The sequence below is a fragment of the Salvelinus alpinus genome, chromosome 15 (genome assembly GCF_045679555.1).
Source record: "Salvelinus alpinus chromosome 15, SLU_Salpinus.1, whole genome shotgun sequence".
NCBI classification, from domain to species: Eukaryota; Metazoa; Chordata; class Actinopteri; order Salmoniformes; family Salmonidae; genus Salvelinus; species Salvelinus alpinus.
This window is the reverse complement of record NC_092100.1, coordinates 28,603,031-28,624,407: the sequence shown is the minus strand read 5'-3', so window position 1 is coordinate 28,624,407 and position 21,377 is coordinate 28,603,031. Positions and strand designations below refer to the sequence as shown.

Below are 21,377 nucleotides of genomic sequence, written 5' to 3'. Positions count from 1 at the left end.
AATGTATGTGAATGTTTTGATATATTGATGGCACTTATTAATCTATGGTGTGCCTCTTATCTGTCCTCAGGACCATGACTTCTTTCAGCCCTTAGGGATGCACATGCGCTCAGAGTTCCCCCCTCTGTGTGGGAGGGACCACCTCAGCTTCCGCTCCTACTACTTCCCTGTAAAGGTGGGTACTAACTTATTTAAGATGACTTACTATTTCCATAGGATGGTGGGACAAAGAAAGCCACACATTATACTCCCTGCTACTAATTCCTCAGCATGTAAATGGAATGTGTACAGAGGACACCACTATGTTTACAAATGGTGTCTGGTACCAAATCCACTGGGTGAAATGTTATGCCAAGAACCAACTGTTGTGTGTGTGTGTGTGTGTGGGGGGGGCTCTTTCCAAGTCCAGTACATTTGGCAAGATCATTAGACATGCTGTGAATTAAGTCTGTGTCGAACATGATAGCAGAAATAAATCAGAAGCCTTGTTCTTTGGCCATCCAGACAGTATGCCAACTGTATCTGATCTTCTTCCTCTGTCCTGTCTATCTGTGTGTCTGCAGAATGTGATAGATGGAGATCTGTGTGAGCAGTTCAACTCCATGGACCCCCACAAGCAGAAGAGTGTTGCTGAAGAGCTGGACCGTACACCACCTGAGGTCTCAAAGAAGCTGGAGGACATCCGCACACGTTATGCCTTCTAGAACCCTCGTGTTCTGTACATGCACAAATACACTCACAAACTGTCATTTACAACAACTGACATGTTGAGACTGTGCTGCGTGGTGGAAATCAGCAGCACACCTGTTCCGCTGTGTTAACATGAAGAGGAGGTGGGAGCTGACGAGAAGTCGGCAGAACAAATTTCTCGAAGTCTTCATCTGTAGGTGCTCAGATTTGTCCTTTAGGCCCTGATTTGTTTGTTAGGCCTATAAATACTATAATACTAATAATAATCTATGGTGAATATTTACCCTGTGGTTTTCACTCATAGGATGCCATTTAAACCTAGCTGGATTCTTTAGAATGTATCATGTGTATATCATCAGTGCTATCGACGCATACAGGAGCATTGATTGGGTTTTAATGCGTGTGACGCATGGCCTAGTAAACCCTTTGATATAATTAGTTCAACTGTTTTTGAAACGATCCATTTTGAGTCTTTTTGCTGTAATTGAGTGCCACAAATGAAAAGGACTTTGTTTTCTTTTTGATGTCAATTTTAATCCTAAAAAGATTTTGGATTCTCAAACAGCTCTTTTTTTATGGGCTTAAAAGGTATATTCCTTGCTGGACAAATTGTCCACATCTATTGTACAAGATTACAGGATTGTGTACAATAGCAAGTAATACAGCTGGATGGTGAACCTTTTTCCCCTTAATAGTCCTGTAAACTTCTAATAACAACCACAATCACCACACTAGATGAGACACCATTCCATATTAGTCATGGGAAAAGGGGAGCAGGCTATTTTGTAAATAAAGTACTGCCTTGTCTGTGTCACTATAGCTATGTTCCCATTAACTAGCCTAGTGTTTTTTAAATTCAATTCTTTTTAGAAAGTTTGCATAAAAAATGTGACAACCGCCTGCTAGGGTGTTTCCATTTAACTATCTTGTCCATAAAAACAGCTGGTCGTAATGTCACACAAAAAAATATACTTTCACAACCTACAGTAGCTAGGTTTCCATCCAATTGGCAAGATTTTCATGTGAATATTTTAAAATCCTCCAAAATAATGTGCAGTTTCCCACCAAAGATGTTTCCATCAAATTGACTTGTTGCAGATAAAAGCCTGTGCATGATGGTGCACAAAAAAATACCTTTGCGATTAAATTCCCATGTCCCCCAAACATTTTTTTAATGGGATTCTATTGCATTTTCAACTACTGATGGTTTTCTCACAAAAAATGTTTACGTTATATAGCGAGTGTGCCCACTCTGGTCTATCTGAATGCATGGAATAGCCTTCATTTCTCAGAACGAGTTTCAGAAGGTCTCTGTTTCTGGCCATTTTGAGCCTGTTATTGAACCCACAAATGCTGATGCTCCAGATACTCAACTAGTCTAAAGAAGGCCAGGTTTATTGCTTCTTTAATCAGGACAACAGTTTTCAGCTGTGCTAACATAATTGCAAAAGAGTTTTCTAATGATCAATTAGCCTTTTAAAATTATAAACTTGGATTAGCTAACACAACGTGCCATTGGAACGCAGTAGTGATGGTTGCTGATAATGGGCCTCTGTACGCCTATGTAGATATTCCATAAAACATCAGCCGTTTCCAGCTATAATAGTCATTTACAACATTAACAATGTCTACACTGTTTCTGATCAATTTGATGTAACTTTAATGGACAAATGGTGCTTTTCTTTCAAAAACAAGGACATTTCTAAGTGATCCCAAAGTTTTGAATGGTTGTGTGTGTGTATATATAACTGACCCCAAAGTTTTGAACAGTAGTGTGTATACTGTAGGCAGCAGCCTCTAATGCAGGGGTGGGCAAACTTTTTGGTTCGAGGGCCACATCGGGATTTTGAAATCCAAGAGGGCCCCATTTTTGTGGAGGACAAATTGTTAAAATCAATTTGCAGGGATGATACATTGATGTGGCTGGCTTCCGAGTTAAGCGGGCATTCTGTTAAGCAGTGCGGCTTGGCTGGGTCGTGTTTCAGAGGACACACGGCTCTCGAGCGTCACCTCTGCCGAGTCCGTACGGGAGTTGCAGCGATGGGACAAGACTAACTTAAAAAAATAAAAATGTACCTTTATTTAACTAGGCAAGTCAGTTAAGAACAAATTCTTATTTACAATGACGGCCTACCCCGGACAACAGTGAGCCAATTGTGCGTCACCCTATGGGACTCCCAATCACGGCCAGATGTGATGCAGCCTGGATTCAAACCAGGGACAGCAGTGATGCCTCTTGCACTGAGATGCAGTGCCATAGACCGCTGCGCCACTCAGGAGCCCACTCGGGAACTACCAATTGGATACCATGATATTGGGGACAATAAAGGGGTAATGTCTCGCGGGCTGGATTGAAGTGCCCGCCGGGCCGGATATGGCCCGTGGGCTGTACTTTGCCCCCCCCTTGCTCTATTGTGCTAGTGATGGCTATTTAACAGTCTGATGGCCTTGATATAGAAGCTGTTTTTTCAGTCTCTCAGTTCCAGCTTTGATGCACATGTACTGACCTGGCATTGTGGATGATAGAGGGATGAACAGGCAGTGGCTCGGGTGGTTGTTGTCCTTGATGATCTTTTTGGCATTCCTGTGACATCGGATGCTGTAGGTGTCCTGGAGGGCTGGTCGTTTGTCCCCAGTGATGCGTTTGGCAGACCGCACCACCCTCTGGAGAGTCTTGTGGTTGCGGGCGGTGCAGTTGCCGTACCAGGCGGTGATACAGCCCAACAGGATGTTCTCAATTGTGCATTTGTAAAACTTTGAGGGTTTTAGGTGCCAAGCCAAATTTCTTCAGTCTCCTGAGGTTGAAGACGCGCTGTCTTCACCACACTGTCTGTGTGGGTGGACTATTCCAGTTTGTCAGGGATGTGTACGCCGAGGAACTTGAAGCTTTCCACCTTCTCCACTGCGGTCCCGTCGATGTGGATAGAGGGGTGCTCCCTTTGCTGTTTCCTGAAGTCCACGATCATCTCGTTTTGTTGACGTTGAGTGAGAGGTTATATTCTTGGCACCACACTCCCAGAGCCCTCACCTCCTCCCTGTAGGCTGTCTGGTCATTGTTGGTAATCAAGCCTACTACTGTCTGCAAACTCAATGATTGAGTTTAGACGTGTGTGGCCATGCAGTCATGGGTGAACAGGGAGTACAGGAGGGGGCTGAGCACGAGCCCCAGTGTTGAGGATCGGCGAAGTGGAGGTGTTGTTTTCTACCTTTGCCACCTAGGGGCGGCCCGTCAGGAAGTCCAGGACCCAGTTACACAGGGCGGGATTAAGACCCAGGGCCTCAAGCTTAATGATGAGCTTGGAGGGTACTATGGTGTTGAATGCTGAGCTATAGTCAATGAACAGCATTCTAACATAGGTATTCCTCTTGTTCAGATGGGACAGGGCAGTGTGCAGTGCGATGGCATCGTCTGTGGATTATAAGCAAATTGATGGCATCATAAGCAGATTGAAGTGGGTCTAGGGTGACAGGTAAGGTAGAGGTGATCTTCACTGAAAGTTGATACATGTAGACTATTCATATATAGGATATGCGCAGCACTTTGCCTCAATTTATTGATTCAGTTATTGTTTTCTTGTTCAAACCGCGAAAAACACCTGTCAAACTCAGGCATTTCTCTCAAACCATAGGGATGTATATTTGCACTGGACTAGTATTATCAGAGGACTTTGGAGTTTGCCAAAACTCTCCTGCCATGTAAAAATTACTGACATGGCAGATTACAGATGTGTTTTGTGCTTGTGTACATAATTACATTACCTGAACTCCCCCAGTAAAAGTAATCCCGTCCAAATACGGCTATAGTGGGAAGACTACATGTCACCTCGACTACAAGTTTACTTCAATATGATGGTTATTAAATAAATATTTGCGCATTAAAGCGTCTCAACCGACATTTCTAGCATAATTCATTTTACCGACACAGACCTATTGTCATGAGGTCAGATAAAATGCAAATGTGAGAGCATGTGACTTAAAAAACATTTTTTAAACTTGATTATCAATGTGGGTGTTACTAAGGCAATTCGTCAATGTTGTGACGTGTATTATTAGGACATTCAAATATCATCTTTTATATTTCCAGATAAGGCACTGATGCCCAACAACTATACTGACATCGATTTAGCAGTGGGTTATGCTGAGTCACTTCTCCTTTTCATTTCAACGTGCCATTCAACAGCAGAACATTATACTATCATGCCATTGTTGAGGTTTGTGTTGTGCCATTCTTGAGGTTGGTGAGATTGCCAGGAACGTACAATGCATTAAGAAAGTATTCAGACCCCATTACTTTTTCCAAATGTTGTTATGTTCAAGTTTTATTTTAAAATGGATTTTAAAAAATCCCTTAACAATCTACACACAATACCCCATAGTGACAAAGCAAAAACAGGTTTTTATACATTTTTGCAAATGTATAAAAATACATATCTCAAGTATTCAGAACCTTCACTGAGTACTTTGTTGATGCCCCTTAGGCAGCGATTACAGCCTTGATTCTTCTTGGGTATGACGCTACAAGATTAACACACTTGTATTTTGGGAGTTTCTCCCATTCTTCTCTGCAGATCCTCTCAAGCTCTGTCAGGTTGGATGGGGGAGCGTAATTGTACAGCTATTTTCAGGTCTCTCCAGAGATGTTCAAGTCCGGGCTCTGGCTGGGCCATTCACTGACATTCAGAGACTTGTCCCGAAGCCACTCCTGCGTTGTCTTGGCTGTGTGCTTATGGTTGTTGTCCTGTTGGAAGATGAAACTTCGCCACAGTCTGAGGTCCTGAGTGCTCTGGAGAAGATTTTCATGAAGAATCTCTGTATTTTGCTCCATTCATCTTTTCCTTGATCCTGACTAGTCTCCCTGCCGCTAAAAAACATGCCCACAGTATGATGCTGCCACCACCATGCTTCACCGTAGGGATAGTGCCAGGTTTCCTCCAGATGTGACACTTGGCATTCAGGCCAAAGAGTTGAATCTTAGTTTCATCAGACCAATCTTATTTCTCATGTTCTGAGAGTCCTTTAGGTGCCTTTTGGCAAACTCCAAGCGGGCTGTCTTTGAACCCACTCCTCAGTAAAAGGCACAGTCTGGCCACTCTACCATAACGGTCAGATTGGTGAAGTGCTGCAGAGATGGTTGTCCTTCTGGAAGGTTCTCCCAACTCCACAGAGGAACTCTGGAGCTCTGTCAGAGTGACCATCGGGTTCTTGGTCACTTCCCTGACCAAGGCCCTTCTCCCCCGATTGCTCAGTTTGGCCAGGCGGCCACCTCTAGGAAGAGTTTTAGTTGTTCCAAACGTATTCCATTTAAGAATGATGGAGGCCACTGTCTTCTTGGGGACCTTCAATGCTGCAGAAATGTTTTTGTACCCTTCACCAGATCTGTGCCATGTCATTGTGTACTCTCAAGATTATGTTAAAACATCATTTCTGCTGGCCAGGGAAAGACTTACCAAATATGCACAAATGCATGCATTTTTGGAAATAAAAAGTTGTACTTCATAAGCTGTCTCAGACATTTCTTCAGTTCAATAGGTTATAATATGTCTTCTTATTTACTTCAATGTGTTCTAAAGTAACTTAATTTGATTCAAACTTCCTGATGTTGTAACTGCAAGCAATAATTCAAACATTAGAAGACTAACTACACTACTGAGCACCAGGGTCGTTCCACTTAGACCCTGCCCCTATTTTGAGGGTGTAAGGATGCTGAAGGTGGACATTTCCATGACTGGAGAGTCATTGGTCTCCATCTTCTGGGACTTCCCTGATGTCAGTTAGTCTGGACTAGCAGATGATGTCAAGAGAATGTCTCTTGGCCCGCTGCCTGAAATCTCAAATGAGGGTGCATCTCAATTGTCTAAAGGGGCTTCCTCTCCTTGATTTTCATTGATCTTGATGTGAAAACATAAAATAAAACAATATTATGTATCCGATGTGTTTGCTTTCACCAGCATGTTTTCACACAGAGCAAATGATGGGAAGGAAACAAGGGGGTGATGATGTCACTTTAAGACTGTTAGCTACCCACTCCTACTAGTGTGATGATGACATTTATTAAATTCTAATTATGACTAGACTTTGATCTTACAGCTAACTAACGGATTATAATAATGAATGGACTTGGGTCAGAGGGCAAATTAATTTCAGCCAATAACTGAATATTCCTTAAACTGCAACATTCAGCTTTAGAAATTTGACTAAAACCAACTAACCACTCCTGAAGCCATTGAGGTACTGTATTATTTGCCAGATCTTGTCATTCCTGCCCAACTCACTACCGCGGGATAAAGGCCAAAGAATCCATAATGATCCACGTGTGTTTGAGGTGGGATAATTTGGTACCCTAACTGTACCATTTATTTCTGTATAGTTGTCTAATGTTAGTGGGGCAAATTACTTTGTTTTAATGTTACTCCTTAATCACAGTTTTTTAGTGTACTTTTAACAGAGCTGAGATTTACTTCGAAGTGCAAAGTGTAGCAATACAGATGACATCAGTTATTGATACAGACATGGTGGCGTAGCAGGACAATTGGAATGCTGTGAACCAAGAGGTAGTGAGATCAAATCCCAGTTGAAGACATGTTGAATATGAATTACTGTATAAATTAACATGCACAATGTAATCATGTACAGTCGTGGACAAAAGTTTTGAGAATGACACAAATATACATTTTCATAAAGTCTGCTGCCTCAGTTTGTATGATGGCAATTTGCATATACTCCAGAATGTTAAGAAGAGTGATCAGATGAATTGCAATTAATTGCAAAGTCCCTCTTTGCCATGCAAATGAACTGAATCCCCCAAAAACATTTCCACTGCATTTCAGCCCTGACACAAAAGGATCAGCTGACATCATGTCAGTGATTCTCTCGTTAACACAGGTGTGAGTGTTGACGAGGACAAGGCTGGAGATCACTCTGTCATGCTGATTGAGTTCGAATAACAGACTGGAAGCTTCAAAAGGAGGGTGGTGCTTGGAATCATTGTTCTTCCTCTGTCAACAATGGTTACCTGCAAGGAAACACATGCCGTCATCATTGCTTTGCACAAAAAGGGCTTCACAGGAAAGGATATTGCTGCCAGTAAGATTTCACCTAAATCAACCATTTATCGGATCATCGAGAACTTCAAGGAGAGCAGTTAAATTGTTGTGAAGAAGGCTTCAGGGCGCCCAAGAAAGTCCAGCAAGCGCCAGGACCGTCTCCTAAAGTTGATTCAGCAGCGGGATCGGGGCACCACCAGTACAGAGCTTGCTCAGGAATGGCAGCAGGCAGGTGTGAGTGTATCTGCATGCACAGTGAGGCGAAGACTTTTGGAGGATGGCCTGGTGTCAAGAAGGGGAGCAAAGAAGCCACTTCTCTCCAGGAAAAAGATCAGGGACAGACTGATATTCTGTAAAAGGTACAGGGATTGGACTGTTGAGGACTGGGGTAAAGTCATTTTCTCTGATGAATCCCCTTTCCGATTGTTTGGGGCATCCAGAAAAAAGCTTGTCCGGAGAAGACAAGGTGAGCGCTACCATCAGTCCTGTGTCATGCCAACAGTAAAGCATCCTGAGACCATTCATGTGTGGGGTTGCTTCTCAGCAAAGGGAGTGGGCTCACTCACAATTTTGCCTAAGAACACAGCCATGAATAAAGAATGGTACCAACACATCCTCTGAGAGCAACTTCTCCCAACCATCCAGTAACAGTTTGGTGACGAACATTGCCTTTTCCAGCATGATGGAGCACCTTGCCATAAGGCAAAAGTGATAACTAATTGGCTCGGGGAACAAAACATCGATATTTTGGGTCCATAGCCAAGAAACTCCCCAGACCTTAATCCCATTGAGAACTTGTGGTCAATCCTCAAGAGGCGGGTGGACAAACATAAACTCACAAATTCTGACAAACTCCAAGCATTGATTATGCAAGAATGGGCTGCCATCAGTAAGGATGTGGCCCAGAAGTTAATTGACAGCATGCCAGGGCGGATTGCAGAGGTCTTGAAAAAGAAAGGTCAACACTGCAAATATTGACTCTTTGCATCAACTTCATGTAATTGTCAATAAAAGCCTTTGACACTTATGAAATGCTTGTAATTATACTTCAGTATTCCATAGTAACATCTGACAAAAATATCTAAAGACACTGAAGCAGCAAACTTAGTGAATATTAATATTTGTGTCATTTTCAATACTTTTGGCCACGACTACAGTGCATTCAGAAAGTATTAATAATTTTTCCACATTCTGTTATGTTACAGCCTTATTCTAAAATTGCTAAAATATTTGTTTATCCTCATCAATCTACACACAATACCCCATAATGACAAAGCGAAAAACAGGTTTTTACATATTTTTGCAAATATATAAAAAAAACAATAAAAAAAAACAGAAATACCTTATTTACATAAGTATTCAGACCCTTTGCTATGAGACTCGAAATTGAGCTCAGGTGCATCCTGTTTTCATTGATCATCCTTGATGTTTCTACAACTTGATCGGAGTCCACCTGTGGTAAATTCCTTGTTTGGAAATGTTTTGAAAAGGAACATGCCTGTCTATAAAATGTCCCACAGTTGACAGTGCATGTCAGAGCAAAAACCAAACCATGAGGTCAAAGGAATTATCCGTAGAGCTCCGGACAGATTGTATCGAGGCACAGATCTGGGGAAAGGTACAAAAACGTTTCTGCAGCATTGAAGGTCCCAAAGAACACAGTGGCCTCCATCATTCTTAAATTGAATACGTTTGGAACAACCAAGACTCTTCCTAGAGCTGGCTGCCTGGCCAAACTGAGCAATTGGGGGAGAAGGGCAAGGAGGTGTCCAAGAACCCAATGGTCATTCTCATAGAGCTCCAGAGTTCCTCTGTGGAGATGGGAGAACCTTCCAGAAGGACAACCATCTCTGCAGCACTCCACCAATCTGGCCTTTATGGTATGGCTAGATGAAAGCCACTCCTCGGTAAAAGGCACATGACAGTCCACTTGAAGTTTGCCAAAAGGCACCTAAAGGACTCCGACCATGAGAAACAAGATTCTCTGGTATGATGAAACCAAAATTGAACTCTTTGGCCTGAATACCAAGCGTCACGTCTGGAGAAAACCTGGCACCATCCATACGGTGAAGCATGGTGGTGGCAGCATCATGCTTTGGGGATGTTTTTTAGTTGCAGGGCCTGGGAGACTATTCAGGATTGAGAGAAAGATGAACGGAGCAAAGTACAGAGAGATCCTTGACAAAAACCTGTTCTAGAGCACTTAGGACCACAGACAATGACCCTAAGCACACAGCCTAGACAATGCAGGAGTGGCTTTGGGACAAGTCTCTGAATGTCCTTGAGTGGCCCAGCCAGAGCCCGGTCTTGAACCCAATTGAACATCTTTGGAGAGACCTGAAAATAGCTGTGCAGTGATGCTACCCATCCAACCTGACAGAGCTTGAGAGGATCTGCAGAGAAGAATGGGAGAAACTCCCCAAATACAAGTGTGTCATGCTTGTAGCGTCATACCCAAGAAGAATCAAGGCTGTAATCGCTGCCAAAGGTGCTTCAACAAAGTACCAAGTAAAGGCTCGGAATTCAAATATGTAAATTGGAAATGGAAAACATTGTATGTTAAAAGCTCTGTGTTTGTGTGTGTAACTAGTGTGTGTGTGTAACTGTGTGTGTGTAACTAGTGTGTGTGTGTAACTGTGTGTGTGTAACTAGATGCCAAAATAATAATTTATACGTGAATGAACATATCAGACAATTTGAGCAAACACATAATTTTAAATTGACTACATTTTTGCCTATGTTCTTTCCTACATTTCTTCATGTTAGAGCTAAGTTTGGAATGCTAGTAGATGCCCATAGACTTCCATTCATTGCATCAACGCTAGTTAGCATTGACTCGTGAGACAACCTCTAAATTCCTTCATACTGGACACATAGACATAAGAATTGTATCATCTGACTCTGGGGAAGTAGATGAATGGCATCATTGCCAAAATGGCAAAGTATCCCTTTAAGTTCAGGTAATACTTTGACTGAAAAGTTGAGTAAACAAACAAAGCTGTGGAACCAGTTACTTAATAATATTTTAGTTGAAACAACTATTTTTTTTAAATGACGGTGTATGCTGGCCACACAGATGACCTAGAGTTGTATTTATAAAGCCCTTTTACATCAGCAGTTGTCACAAAGTGCTTATACAGAAACCCAGCCTAATACTCCAAAGAGCAAGCAACGCAGATGAAGAAGCTCTGGGGCTAGTAAAAACTCCCGAGAAATGCGGGAACCTAGGATGACACCTAGAGAGGAACCAGCCTCTGAGGGGTGGCCAGAGAGAGAGAGATGCGAGACAGTGATGTGTGAATGTCATGCAATGATGTGATTGTGAATACATCGCATACATGCCTGGACCAGTGACTTTTGAGCACATGCTAAAAGTTGTAAACCTATATGGACACTAACGTGGAGTCCTGTCCTCACCTACAATTATTAAACGCAAAGAATGTGTTTCAGAGGGCAGTCTGGTCAGGGATGAGATAGCATTATTTCGGAGAGGTAGGTGCATTGGTTGGAAAGTGAAAGTAAAAACCCGTGACATCTGGGCCTGTAGAAGCATGTTTTTTTAACAGGCTCTGCCCTCATTCGGAGCTGCTGCTGGAGACGAACAGATTCGCAATTAATATTTTCACATTTTGGAGAGCTGGGGGCCAAAGAGGGCAAGAAAGAGAGGTTATTTTCCAAAATTCGCTTTGGTCTGAGACGGGGTTTTGTTCTGGGTGTTGCCACACTCAGATAATCTGTTGAAGACGACACATCGTGCCAATGTCACTGACCGGATTAACGCATGCGTTGTTTCCCAGACTTGTAAATCATTTGTGTGGGGCATGTGTGCTTTTGATCGTTGCTGCTGCGGCTTATTCTGAAGATACTGGAGTGTTGAAGTGACGGGTTTCAGGTTGTTACAGGTGTGATTGTGCAAGTTTGAATATTGAATTCGAATTTGTAACGCTTTGCGCAAATATTGGAACTGCTGCGCTTCATAGGCTGCTGCGCTGCCCACTTTTGTTATACAGTCATACATATTGTTATTAAAAGATAATAAATAGGACTAGCAGGCTATTACGGAATATTGACGCTGGAAACCCGAAGGTGCTCTTTTGATATTGTAGGCTATATGGATATATAATAAAGACTCCTGGGATCCATCCATCCATTGGATAGAGAATGTAACATTTGCCCTCATTCTTTAGAGGCGTGTTGCGTTGTTATTTGCCAGTGTATGCTGACGATATTATGCTATGCATTTTATTGTTATATACAGTACCATGTGTGTCCAGACATGTGTCATTTATTTTGGCACTGTCCTCCACCTTTCTATAAATTACAGCTATGATGTGTGATTAATTTTCTTGATAACAATTTTATAATTTTCCATATTTTGGTGGGGGGAAACTGATCATGGAAATTCACATGTGAATGAATAATCACATCATTCACATTCGGTGTACACAGACCCAAATTTGAACTTGATGACGGTCTCTCTAGATTGCAAATGAATTATTCATAGATTGTATCACTGATATATTAATCTTACTTAACAACGTTGTATTTATAAGTCTGTAATAACCGTATTATATTGGCCTTACTGCAAGTGAATGTGCGTTATAGATACATTATTCGAATTATTATTTAATTGACAAAGATGGCAGAGCATTTACAGACATTTATTGTAATAATTCCTGGTTAAGTGAGGGAAAGTCATTACTAGAGTGGAGTTCTTTATGCACTGGTTTTGGCAATGCAGTACTTTAAAGTTCAAACTCAGCTAATGACCCATGTCTCCTTTTGACATAAAGTGGTTGGTGCCCTAGATGTACACACTTGTGTCTGCCATGAAATATCAGCTTAAACTGTACATTGCTTATTTCCTGTCCGTTCAACCTCAAAATCTCTGAGGAAGGCCTCGAGGCTGATACATAAAGCGTAATAAAGAGCAGTGATACTAGCAAGAGCAGTGTGGGGTTTCTTATGTTTTCTCTGTTCTTTCAACCTGACAAGGGTACAGTGTTTGTAGCTATTCAGAAAAAATCAAATTAATACCAATGAAGAAAGTGAATGTTGAAATGTCTAAAAATGCCTCTCTGTGTTGCTGTTACAGGCTAACAAGGAGCGAAAAGGGCCTGGTGGTGCTCTGGAACAGTGTGGGCTCTGAGTCGGAGGCCTCCAGCGTGTTTAGACAGGGACCTCAGTTGGAGTATGGGCCGGCCAACAGCCTGGCTCCTGGGTGGGCTATTCGGTAAGAGAAGTGCTGTGGTGTATGTTCATGTGTGAAGAATTACGTATCAAGCCAAAGGCTAGCGTCTTCTTGACATATTGTTGGGAAATAATCTAGCTTCCAACATCATGGATGTTATTTCTGGTTTCATTAATAAGTTATGCTTTTGTTGCAATGGGCTGGGTGAGACCTCATCACATCAACCACTTATAAGTTTAAAGCTAAGAGGCCCTTAATAGTGTGAGGAAGTACATCTGTCAGTGGAGACCATTGAGAATTGTTTGTACCATGCGCACGTTCAGCAACTGAGCCCCAGTTTGTCTTTGGAGAGTGAGAGTGCTAAATCTAATTAAGATTTAAGAGATGATAGTGCTCTCTGTAAACTGAAGAACTATTACCATTAAATCATCACTGACAAACAATGTATATTGCAAAGAGCTCAAGCTAGAAAGTTTCAAAGGAGAGAGACAGTAGAGAACATCTATGGGTATTTCCTATCTCAGATAGAGAAACCCCCCCCAAAAAAAGTTATTGCGTAGGTCCGGTTTCTGTTGCAAAAAAAAAGATAGCAGTTAAATCTTGGTATCTTTGTATCTAACCACGTCCTGTAACAGAGAGAGAGACACACATACAGGAGTAAAAGAAAGATAGGAAGAAGGTATAATTATTGAAGACAATAGAGGGGAGGTGGGGTGAGTGAGGTATATGAATATCTGATGTTTGAGCTCCTGACTGTACATGGACTTGTTTGGTGTATACAGATTGTGTGGTGAGGCATATTCCTAGTGCTTTGTGAAGTGTGTTGTGAGGTCTTGGAGACTTTGCTGACTCTGAGTCTCTATACAGCCGTCTGCATCCAAGCCCTGGCCCACAGTATCTAACCACACAGTGATCAACAACAGACTGGCTTTGGACTGCATGCCACCACTCATTCTGCCCCTGGCTATGTACAGTCAGAGCTAGTTACTCCTGAGAAAAAAATACCCTTTCGTCAAAATAGGCACTACTGTCTCAATCTGAGTTTAGACCACAGGACCAAACCGAACAATCCTGTGTTCACAAACATAATAGCAAGAATGTTCTGCTGACCGTGACTGTGTATTGGATGTCTCCTGCCCTTGACCACATGCAGATTATGGTCAGTGGTATAATGGAGTTTACCAACTTTTCTTTTGCCCAACAGTTTACCCACCTTTTCTTTTAGCCCAACAGTTTACCCACCTTTTCTTTTTGCCCAACAGTTTACCCACCTTTTCTTTTTGCCCAACAGTTTACCCACCTTTTCTTTTTGCCCAACAGTTTACCCACCTTTTCTTTTTGCCCAACAGTTTACCCACCTTCTGCAGAAAAATGCATTGAAAGTATAGGCAGCGCTACTTTTTTCCCCACTGCGACAGGCTTTTTCTTACCACTACAAAAGTTGCTATCTAGAACCTAAAAGGGTTCTTTGGCTGTCCCCATAAGGTAACACTTTGTAGAACCTTTTTTGGTACTAGGTAGAACCCTTTTGGGTTTCACGTATAACCCTTTCCACAGAGGGTTCTACACGGAACCCCAAAGGGTTATTATACCTTGAACCCAAAAGGGTTCTACCTGGAACCAAAAAGTGTTCTCCTATGGGGACAGCCGAAGAACCCTTTTTGAACCCATTTTTCTAAGAGTGTACATCATTGATTATGGTGAAGAGTTTTAGAGGAGATTATTGTGTGAAAATTAAGGTGTTTACTCAGTATTATAATCTGGCTCAGATGGGGCTCTCCCTTAGATTGGTGGATTCTCAGTGAGATAATGAGTCTGATGGAAAGAGGAGGTCATATTTCAGTGTAATTAATTTTATCACATTAGCCAGCTAGCCACAGAGGTCTAGCTAGGAGCGATGGTCTGTCTTTGCACTGTGAGAGATGTCTCAATGTCTTTACTCATCTGAGTTCAATTCTCACACCATTATACCACTTCAATGGTGGTGGTAAAAACAAATATTTTTAAAATAAAACAAAATTAGTGCACTAGGCCTTTATTACTCCGGGATGAGCAGAGAAAAATACTTTTGTAGCTATCCAGGAACAGTGTTGGAGAGCCCTGTATTATATGATATGTATGTTGTGCCCCCTGTAGGTTTGATGTGGGTAATACCGGTTTTGATGACACCAACAACATTGGCCCAGTGCACGTCGTTGAAGACGTTGAGAACAAAACTCACCGACAGAAGACGTAACTTTGTAAGAATGGTTCAAGATATCAAGACAGTGACTTGCAAGTTTGGAATATGAATGAAATTAGACACACATTAGGGAAGACTATTGAAAGTTGATACAGTGGGGAGAACAAGTATTTGATACACTGCCGATTTTGCAGGTTTTCCTACTTACAAAGCATGTAGAGGTCTGTAATTTTTATCATAGGTACACTTCAACTGTGAGAGACGGAATCTAAAACAAAAATCCAGAAAATCACATTGTATGATTTTTAAGTAATTAATTTGCATTTTATTGCATGACATTAGTATTTGATACATTAGAAAAGCAGAACTTAATATTTGGTACAGAAACCTTTGTTTGCAATTACAGAGATCATACGTTTCCTGTAGTTCTTGACCAGGTTTGCACACACTGCAGCAGGGATTTTGGCCCACTCCTCCATACAGACCTTCTCCAGATCCTTCAGGTTTCGGGGCTGTCGCTGGGCAATACGGACTTTCAGCTCCCTCCAAAGATTTTCTATTGGGTTCAGGTCTGGAGACTGGCTAGGCCACTCCAGGACCTTGAGATGCTTCTTACGGAGCCACTCCTTAGTTGCCCTGGCTGTGTGTTTCGGGTCGTTGTCATGCTGGAAGACCCAGCCATGACCCATCTTCAATGCTCTTACTGAGGGAAGGAGGTTGTTGGCCAAGATCTCGCGATACATGACCCCATCCATCCTCCCCTCAATACGGTGCAGTCGTCCTGTCCCCTTTGCAGAAAAGCATCCCCAAAGAATGATGTTTCCACCTCCATGCTTCACGGTTGGGATGGTGTTCTTGGGGTTGTACTCATCTTTCTTCTTCCTCCAAACACGGCAAGTGGAGTTTAGACCAAAAAGCTCTATTTTTGTTTCATCAGACCACATGACCTTCTCCCATTCCTCCTCTGGATCATCCAGATGGTCATTGGCAAACTTCAGATGGGCCTGGACATGCGCTGGCTTGAGCAGGGGGACCTTGCGTGCGCTGCAGGATTTTAATCATCCATGACGGCATAGTGTGTTACTAATGGTTTTCTTTGAGACTGTGGTCCCAGCTCTCTTCAGGTCATTGACCAGGTCCTGCCGTGTAGTTCTGGGCTGATCCCTCACCTTCCTCATGATCATTGATGCCCCACGAGGTGAGATCTTGCATGGAGCCCCAGACCGAGGGTGATTGACCGTCATCTTGAACTTCTTCCATTTTCTAATAATTGCGCCAACAGTTGTTGCCTTCTCACCAAGCTGCTTGCCTATTGTCCTGTAGCCCATCCCAGCCTTGTGCAGGTCTACAATTTTATCCCTGATGTCCTTACACAGCTCTCTGGTCTTGGCCATTGTGGAGAGGTTGGAGTCTGTTTGATTGAGTGTGTGGACAGGTAACGAGTTCAAACAGGTGCAGTTAATACAGGTAATGAGTGGAGAACAGGAGGGCTTCTTAAAGAAAAACTAACAGGTCTGTGAGAGCCGGAATTCTTACTGGTTGGTAGGTGATCAAATACTTATGTCATGCAATAAAATGCAAATTAATTACTTTAAAATCATACAATTTGATTTTCTGGATTTTTGTTTTAGAATCCGTCTCTCACAGTTGAAGTGTACCCATGATAAAAATGACAGACCTCTACATGCTTTGTAAGTAGGAAAACCTGCAAAATCGGCAGTGTATCAAATACTTGTTCTCCCCACTGTATGGGGAATGTGGAAAAGATGTGGAAAAGAAAGGTGGTATTTCTTTGTACAAACACAATCTGACACCAAAATCTTTCCTGTCTTTAACAGAAGCACAATTTCCCCATTAATTACACCATCAGAGTTCACTATGAAGAGGTCTTCAAACTCTGCAACATCAGCAGGCTGGTGAGTCCCTCCCTTTGTTTCCTAACCCTTATCATTATCACTCTTCTAACTTGTTTAGTCATATGAAAAATCAACATATCATACCATCCACTCACTCACCCTTTGTCTACTTTGCTTCCTTATTCTCCTTCCTTTATCTTCAACCTTCACTCTTATCACTCTATACATCTCTAGCTGTTCCTCCTCCTATCCCGCTCCCCACTACAGTCACTTTATCTCTTTTCTGTGTCCCTCCAGAGGGCGAGGGTGGTGGATCTGGAGGAGGGGGACCTGCAGGATGTGTGGCTGTTGGTCAACCAGGAGGTGTTGAAGAGGATCTTGAGGGTCCTGCCAGAGAGACATCCCTCCTACAAGTACACCTCCGATCTGGAAGATCTCTTCAGGAAGATCCAGCAGGTGTTCCCACCACAGAGTGATGAGGTGTGTAAGACTGGCTATAGTGTCACTGTCACTGCTCTGCTCATCTCTCTGTGGACAAACGTAACTCATAATGGTCATGTACTGAATGTTTATCTCTCAGAGAGAGCCCCCAGAGCGAATAGAGGAGATCTACAATCGAGTGAAGGAGCCCAACTCAAAAGGGTGGAGGTTCGTGACCCCCAAATCCCTGTTGGATAACTGCTATAGGACACTGCACTGTCTCTTCAAAAACTGCTTTCCCAGTGAAGATGGAGAGCAAGAGTGTGAGTGCACTTCATTCCCTTATTATATTTCCTGTCTTCTCTTACCTCTACCCTAACCTCTCTATGTTGGCATTTTCCCCAGGAACACAAACCTACTCAACTGGTTTGGCATGTTGTGTCAATTGTATCTCTTCAGTGTCTTTAGTCACTAAGTTGTTCTTATTCAACACTGTTTAAAGAGAGATAGTTGTCTGTGCCACAGGTACCCATGAGGTCTCTGCCTTAAAAGGAGAGGGACTTGGACAGGCCTGTTGATATCTCCTGTTAGCCCATACACATCCTATATAGGTTAACACATGACTGTATCATTCACTTTTAACCACACAGGTTAATTGCATCAGCACCTCTTAAGGTATATTTGTTCCTTGTTTTACAGAGAGATCAGTAGAGTTGTTGAGGTTAGAGCACATCTGTTAACAATTTAATAGAAGGCCTTACATATGGAAAACGTAAGGCATGAAGGAGTATAAAGCACTCGTGCAGAACATGAGTCATGAATATAAAAAATCATTAGAAGAAAAAACAGCAACAACGTTGTAACACACATGTTGGATTGGTTTAGTGCTTACTTCATGGCTAGGAAGTTCAAAGCAGGCCCATAAACGTTTAATGAAGTGTCACTGATCATTCAAAATAGTTGGTATGCTTTTATCAGAAATATTTAGACATGATTTTAAGATGATTGATCTCAGTCACTTAAACTATTTTCTTACTTCAGATTGTAGCACTCTTCACTGGCGGAAGGGCAGAAAGAGACAACTACAGGAAACCTGAGGAGGACGCTATTTCCAAACACTGCAAATATACACTGAGTGTAAAAAACATTAAGTACACCTTTTTAATATTTAGTTGCACCCCACCCATTTTTGCCCTCAGAACAGCCTCAATTCGTTAGAACTTGTTGACTCCAATGCCTCCCACAGTTGTGTCAAGTTGGCTGGATGTCCTTTGAGTGGTGAACCATTCTTGATACACACAAGAAACTGTTGAGCGTGAAAAACCCAGCAGCGTTATAGTTCTTGACACAAACCGGTGCACCTGGCACCTACCACCATACCCTGTTCAAAGGCACTTAAATATTTTGTCTTGTCCATTCACACTCTGAATGGCACACATATACAATCAATGTCTCAATTGTCTCAAGACTTAATCATTCTTTAACCTGTCTCCTCCCCTTCATCTACACTAATTGAAGTGGGTTTAGCTAACACGTGACATCGATAAGGGATCATAGCTTTCACCTGGATTCACCTGTTCAGTCTATGTCATGGAAAGAGCAGGTGTTCATAATGTTTTGTACACTCATTGTATGTCCAATGTTGCAGTTGATCTGTATGTCATAACCCTCCCGTGTGAAGTTCTGATGCTGTTGCACCAACAATATGCCCTGAAAACTATTAACAACGGTATGCAACCCAAACTTCATCTGTTGCTATGGATGCCACAGTAAATACATTCCCTGTGGACTTTGCAGCTTTATCCACTCACTGTTATTGTCACAGCTTGCCTACAGTTTTGTTTACTTATCATTCTTTGCCTCCTATGTTGTATAGTACTTTGAAAGAGATATTTTATAGTTTTCATATGTGTACTTATAATATATTGTCTGCTGATGTTTATGTTCTGTGTTTTGATTGTGGTTTCTACATGTGTTTAGACAGTTGTATGGTATAGCGCAGGTGGCTATGCTCAAGCAGAGAGCTACAGAGTATGGCATTTCTATACCTTTTTTTGCAATCTGGGAACACTTGTTGGTGACAGGTATTAGCAACTGTTGCCAATATATTCAAAAATAAGAACAGAACACAAACATAGCTACTTTCAAGACTGTGTCGTCTTCTTTTGCTCAGTTTTTAGAGCATGGCGCTTGCTATGTCAGGATAGTGGGTTTGATTCCCAGGACCACCCATACTTAAAATGTATGCACGCATGACTGTAAGTCACTTTGGATAAAAGCGTCCGCTAAATGGCATATACTGAACAAAAATATAAACGCAACATGCAACATGGAATAACTGGGTCATTTTCAGCTTCCAGGAATTGTGTACAGATCCTTGCGACATGGGGCAGTGCATTATCATGCTGAAACATGAGATGATGGCAGCGGGTGAATAGCACGACAATGGGTCTCAGGATCTCGTCACGGGATCTCTGTGCATTCAAATTGCCATAGATAAAATGCAATTGTGTTCATTGTCCGTATTTTATGCCAGCCCATACCCTAATCCCACCGCCACCATGGGGCACTCAGTTCACAACTTTAACATCAGCAAACCGCTCGCCCACACAACGCCATACACGTGGTCTGCGGTTGTGAGGCCAGTTGGACATACTGCCAAATTCTCTAAAATGACGTTGGAGGTGGCTTATGGTAGAGAAATTAACATTAAATTCTCTGGCTACAGCTCTGGTGCACATTCTTGCAGTCAGTATGTCAATTGCACACTCACCTTTTATTGTCCCCACCACAAGGTGCACCTGTGTAATGACCATGCTGTTTAATCAGCTTCTTGATATGCCACACCTGTCAGGTGGATGGATTTTCAGGGAAAAGGAGAAATGCTCACTAACAGGGAGGTAAACAAATTTGTGCACAAAATCTGAGAGAAATAAGCTTTTTGTGCGTATGGAAAATGTATGGGATCTTTTAATTCAGCTCATGTAACATGGGACCAACACTTTACATGTTGCGTTAATATTATAGTGAATGTGTTTGACGTTTGGGCCATTATGATATTTCTTTGTTCTATGTTTTTATAATTGATTTAAGATATTTTGCTGACTTGCAGGCTTTGTCAGTGAATTCCAACAATGTCTAGCCACTCATGGTTTTGTCACTGCTTATTGATGCTGAAAAAAAGCTATTTGTGCAATCTATTCACAGGTTCAACATGTTGAGAGTTGGGACATGCTGCATTCCTTGTATGGTTACATTAAAATAAAGAGTTTTTATATACACAAGACAGTGTCAAGTTATTTATTTGGAAAGCTATTAATATAATATGTGACAACCATTGTGAAAAATACATGCCATTGACCATCTGGACATTGTGTTCTCTTTTTTATGTTTAAAAATAAGTTTAATGTCTCCTACATAGCTATGATTGGGCCATGTATTTAAAAAAGAACATTGGATCAATTTCAGTTAATTAGAAACATTGCAAAACTCCACTGCATAAAGTTATTCCCACTGAGCACTGCACATTTTATCTCAATAGTCAGGTTTACATGTCCACCAATATCCTGTTAAAGTATTCTGTTTTTGAGTTGACATATAAACATCATATCCTGTTTACAATGACCCGAAAAGGTTTGTATCCCAGTTATGAGAAACTCGGATAAGATGCTTGGGATTTGCTGATTTTAGACAGGATACTGTGGCATGTAAACATCTAATCCCGTTTGCTGCTGTTTTTAGCGGTGTCTGCACAGGCTCAGTTTCGCATATCATGGGTGTTGTGTGATGTTTTCTTCTGATTGTCAAACAAATCACTTCAAAAGTAAGTTATCTACGCAGTTCAATCCACCATAATTCCATAATAATTTATTTTGCTGATACTCCAAACTGGCTACTTTCACCCATAATTTAGACAACTTTCTGCTAATAATTTCTGATATTTGGTAGGCCATATTCTAATTTCTGATGTTTGGTAGGCCATTTGTTTGTCAACT

At 41.8% G+C, this 21,377-nt stretch overlaps 1 protein-coding gene and 1 pseudogene across 4 annotated transcripts; both read left to right on the top strand.

Annotated features, from left to right (window-relative positions):
- The window catches only part of LOC139539306 (splicing factor 3B subunit 3-like), a 46,952-nt pseudogene extending 45,079 nt beyond the window's left edge, over positions 1 to 1,873 (top strand).
- Positions 1,874 to 11,044: 9,171 nt separating this feature from the next.
- LOC139539855 (interleukin-34-like) lies at positions 11,045 to 20,666 on the top strand. Of its 4 annotated transcripts, none has more exons than XM_071343197.1 (7): positions 11,045 to 11,225; positions 12,829 to 12,966; positions 15,061 to 15,164; positions 16,945 to 17,022; positions 17,260 to 17,442; positions 17,543 to 17,705; positions 18,424 to 20,666. In XM_071343197.1, the coding sequence occupies exons 2-7, from the start codon at positions 12,927 to 12,929 to the stop codon at positions 18,477 to 18,479; spliced, it is 624 nt and encodes a 207-aa protein (XP_071199298.1). In that variant the 5' UTR covers positions 11,045 to 11,225; positions 12,829 to 12,926; the 3' UTR covers positions 18,480 to 20,666. The 4 variants fall into 4 exon arrangements, with proteins under 4 accessions (XP_071199298.1, XP_071199295.1, XP_071199296.1 ...); XM_071343194.1 differs by lacking the exon at positions 11,045 to 11,225 and adding an exon at positions 11,251 to 11,399; XM_071343195.1 differs by lacking the exon at positions 11,045 to 11,225 and adding an exon at positions 11,256 to 11,625.
- The last annotated feature ends 711 nt before the right edge of the window (positions 20,667 to 21,377 follow it).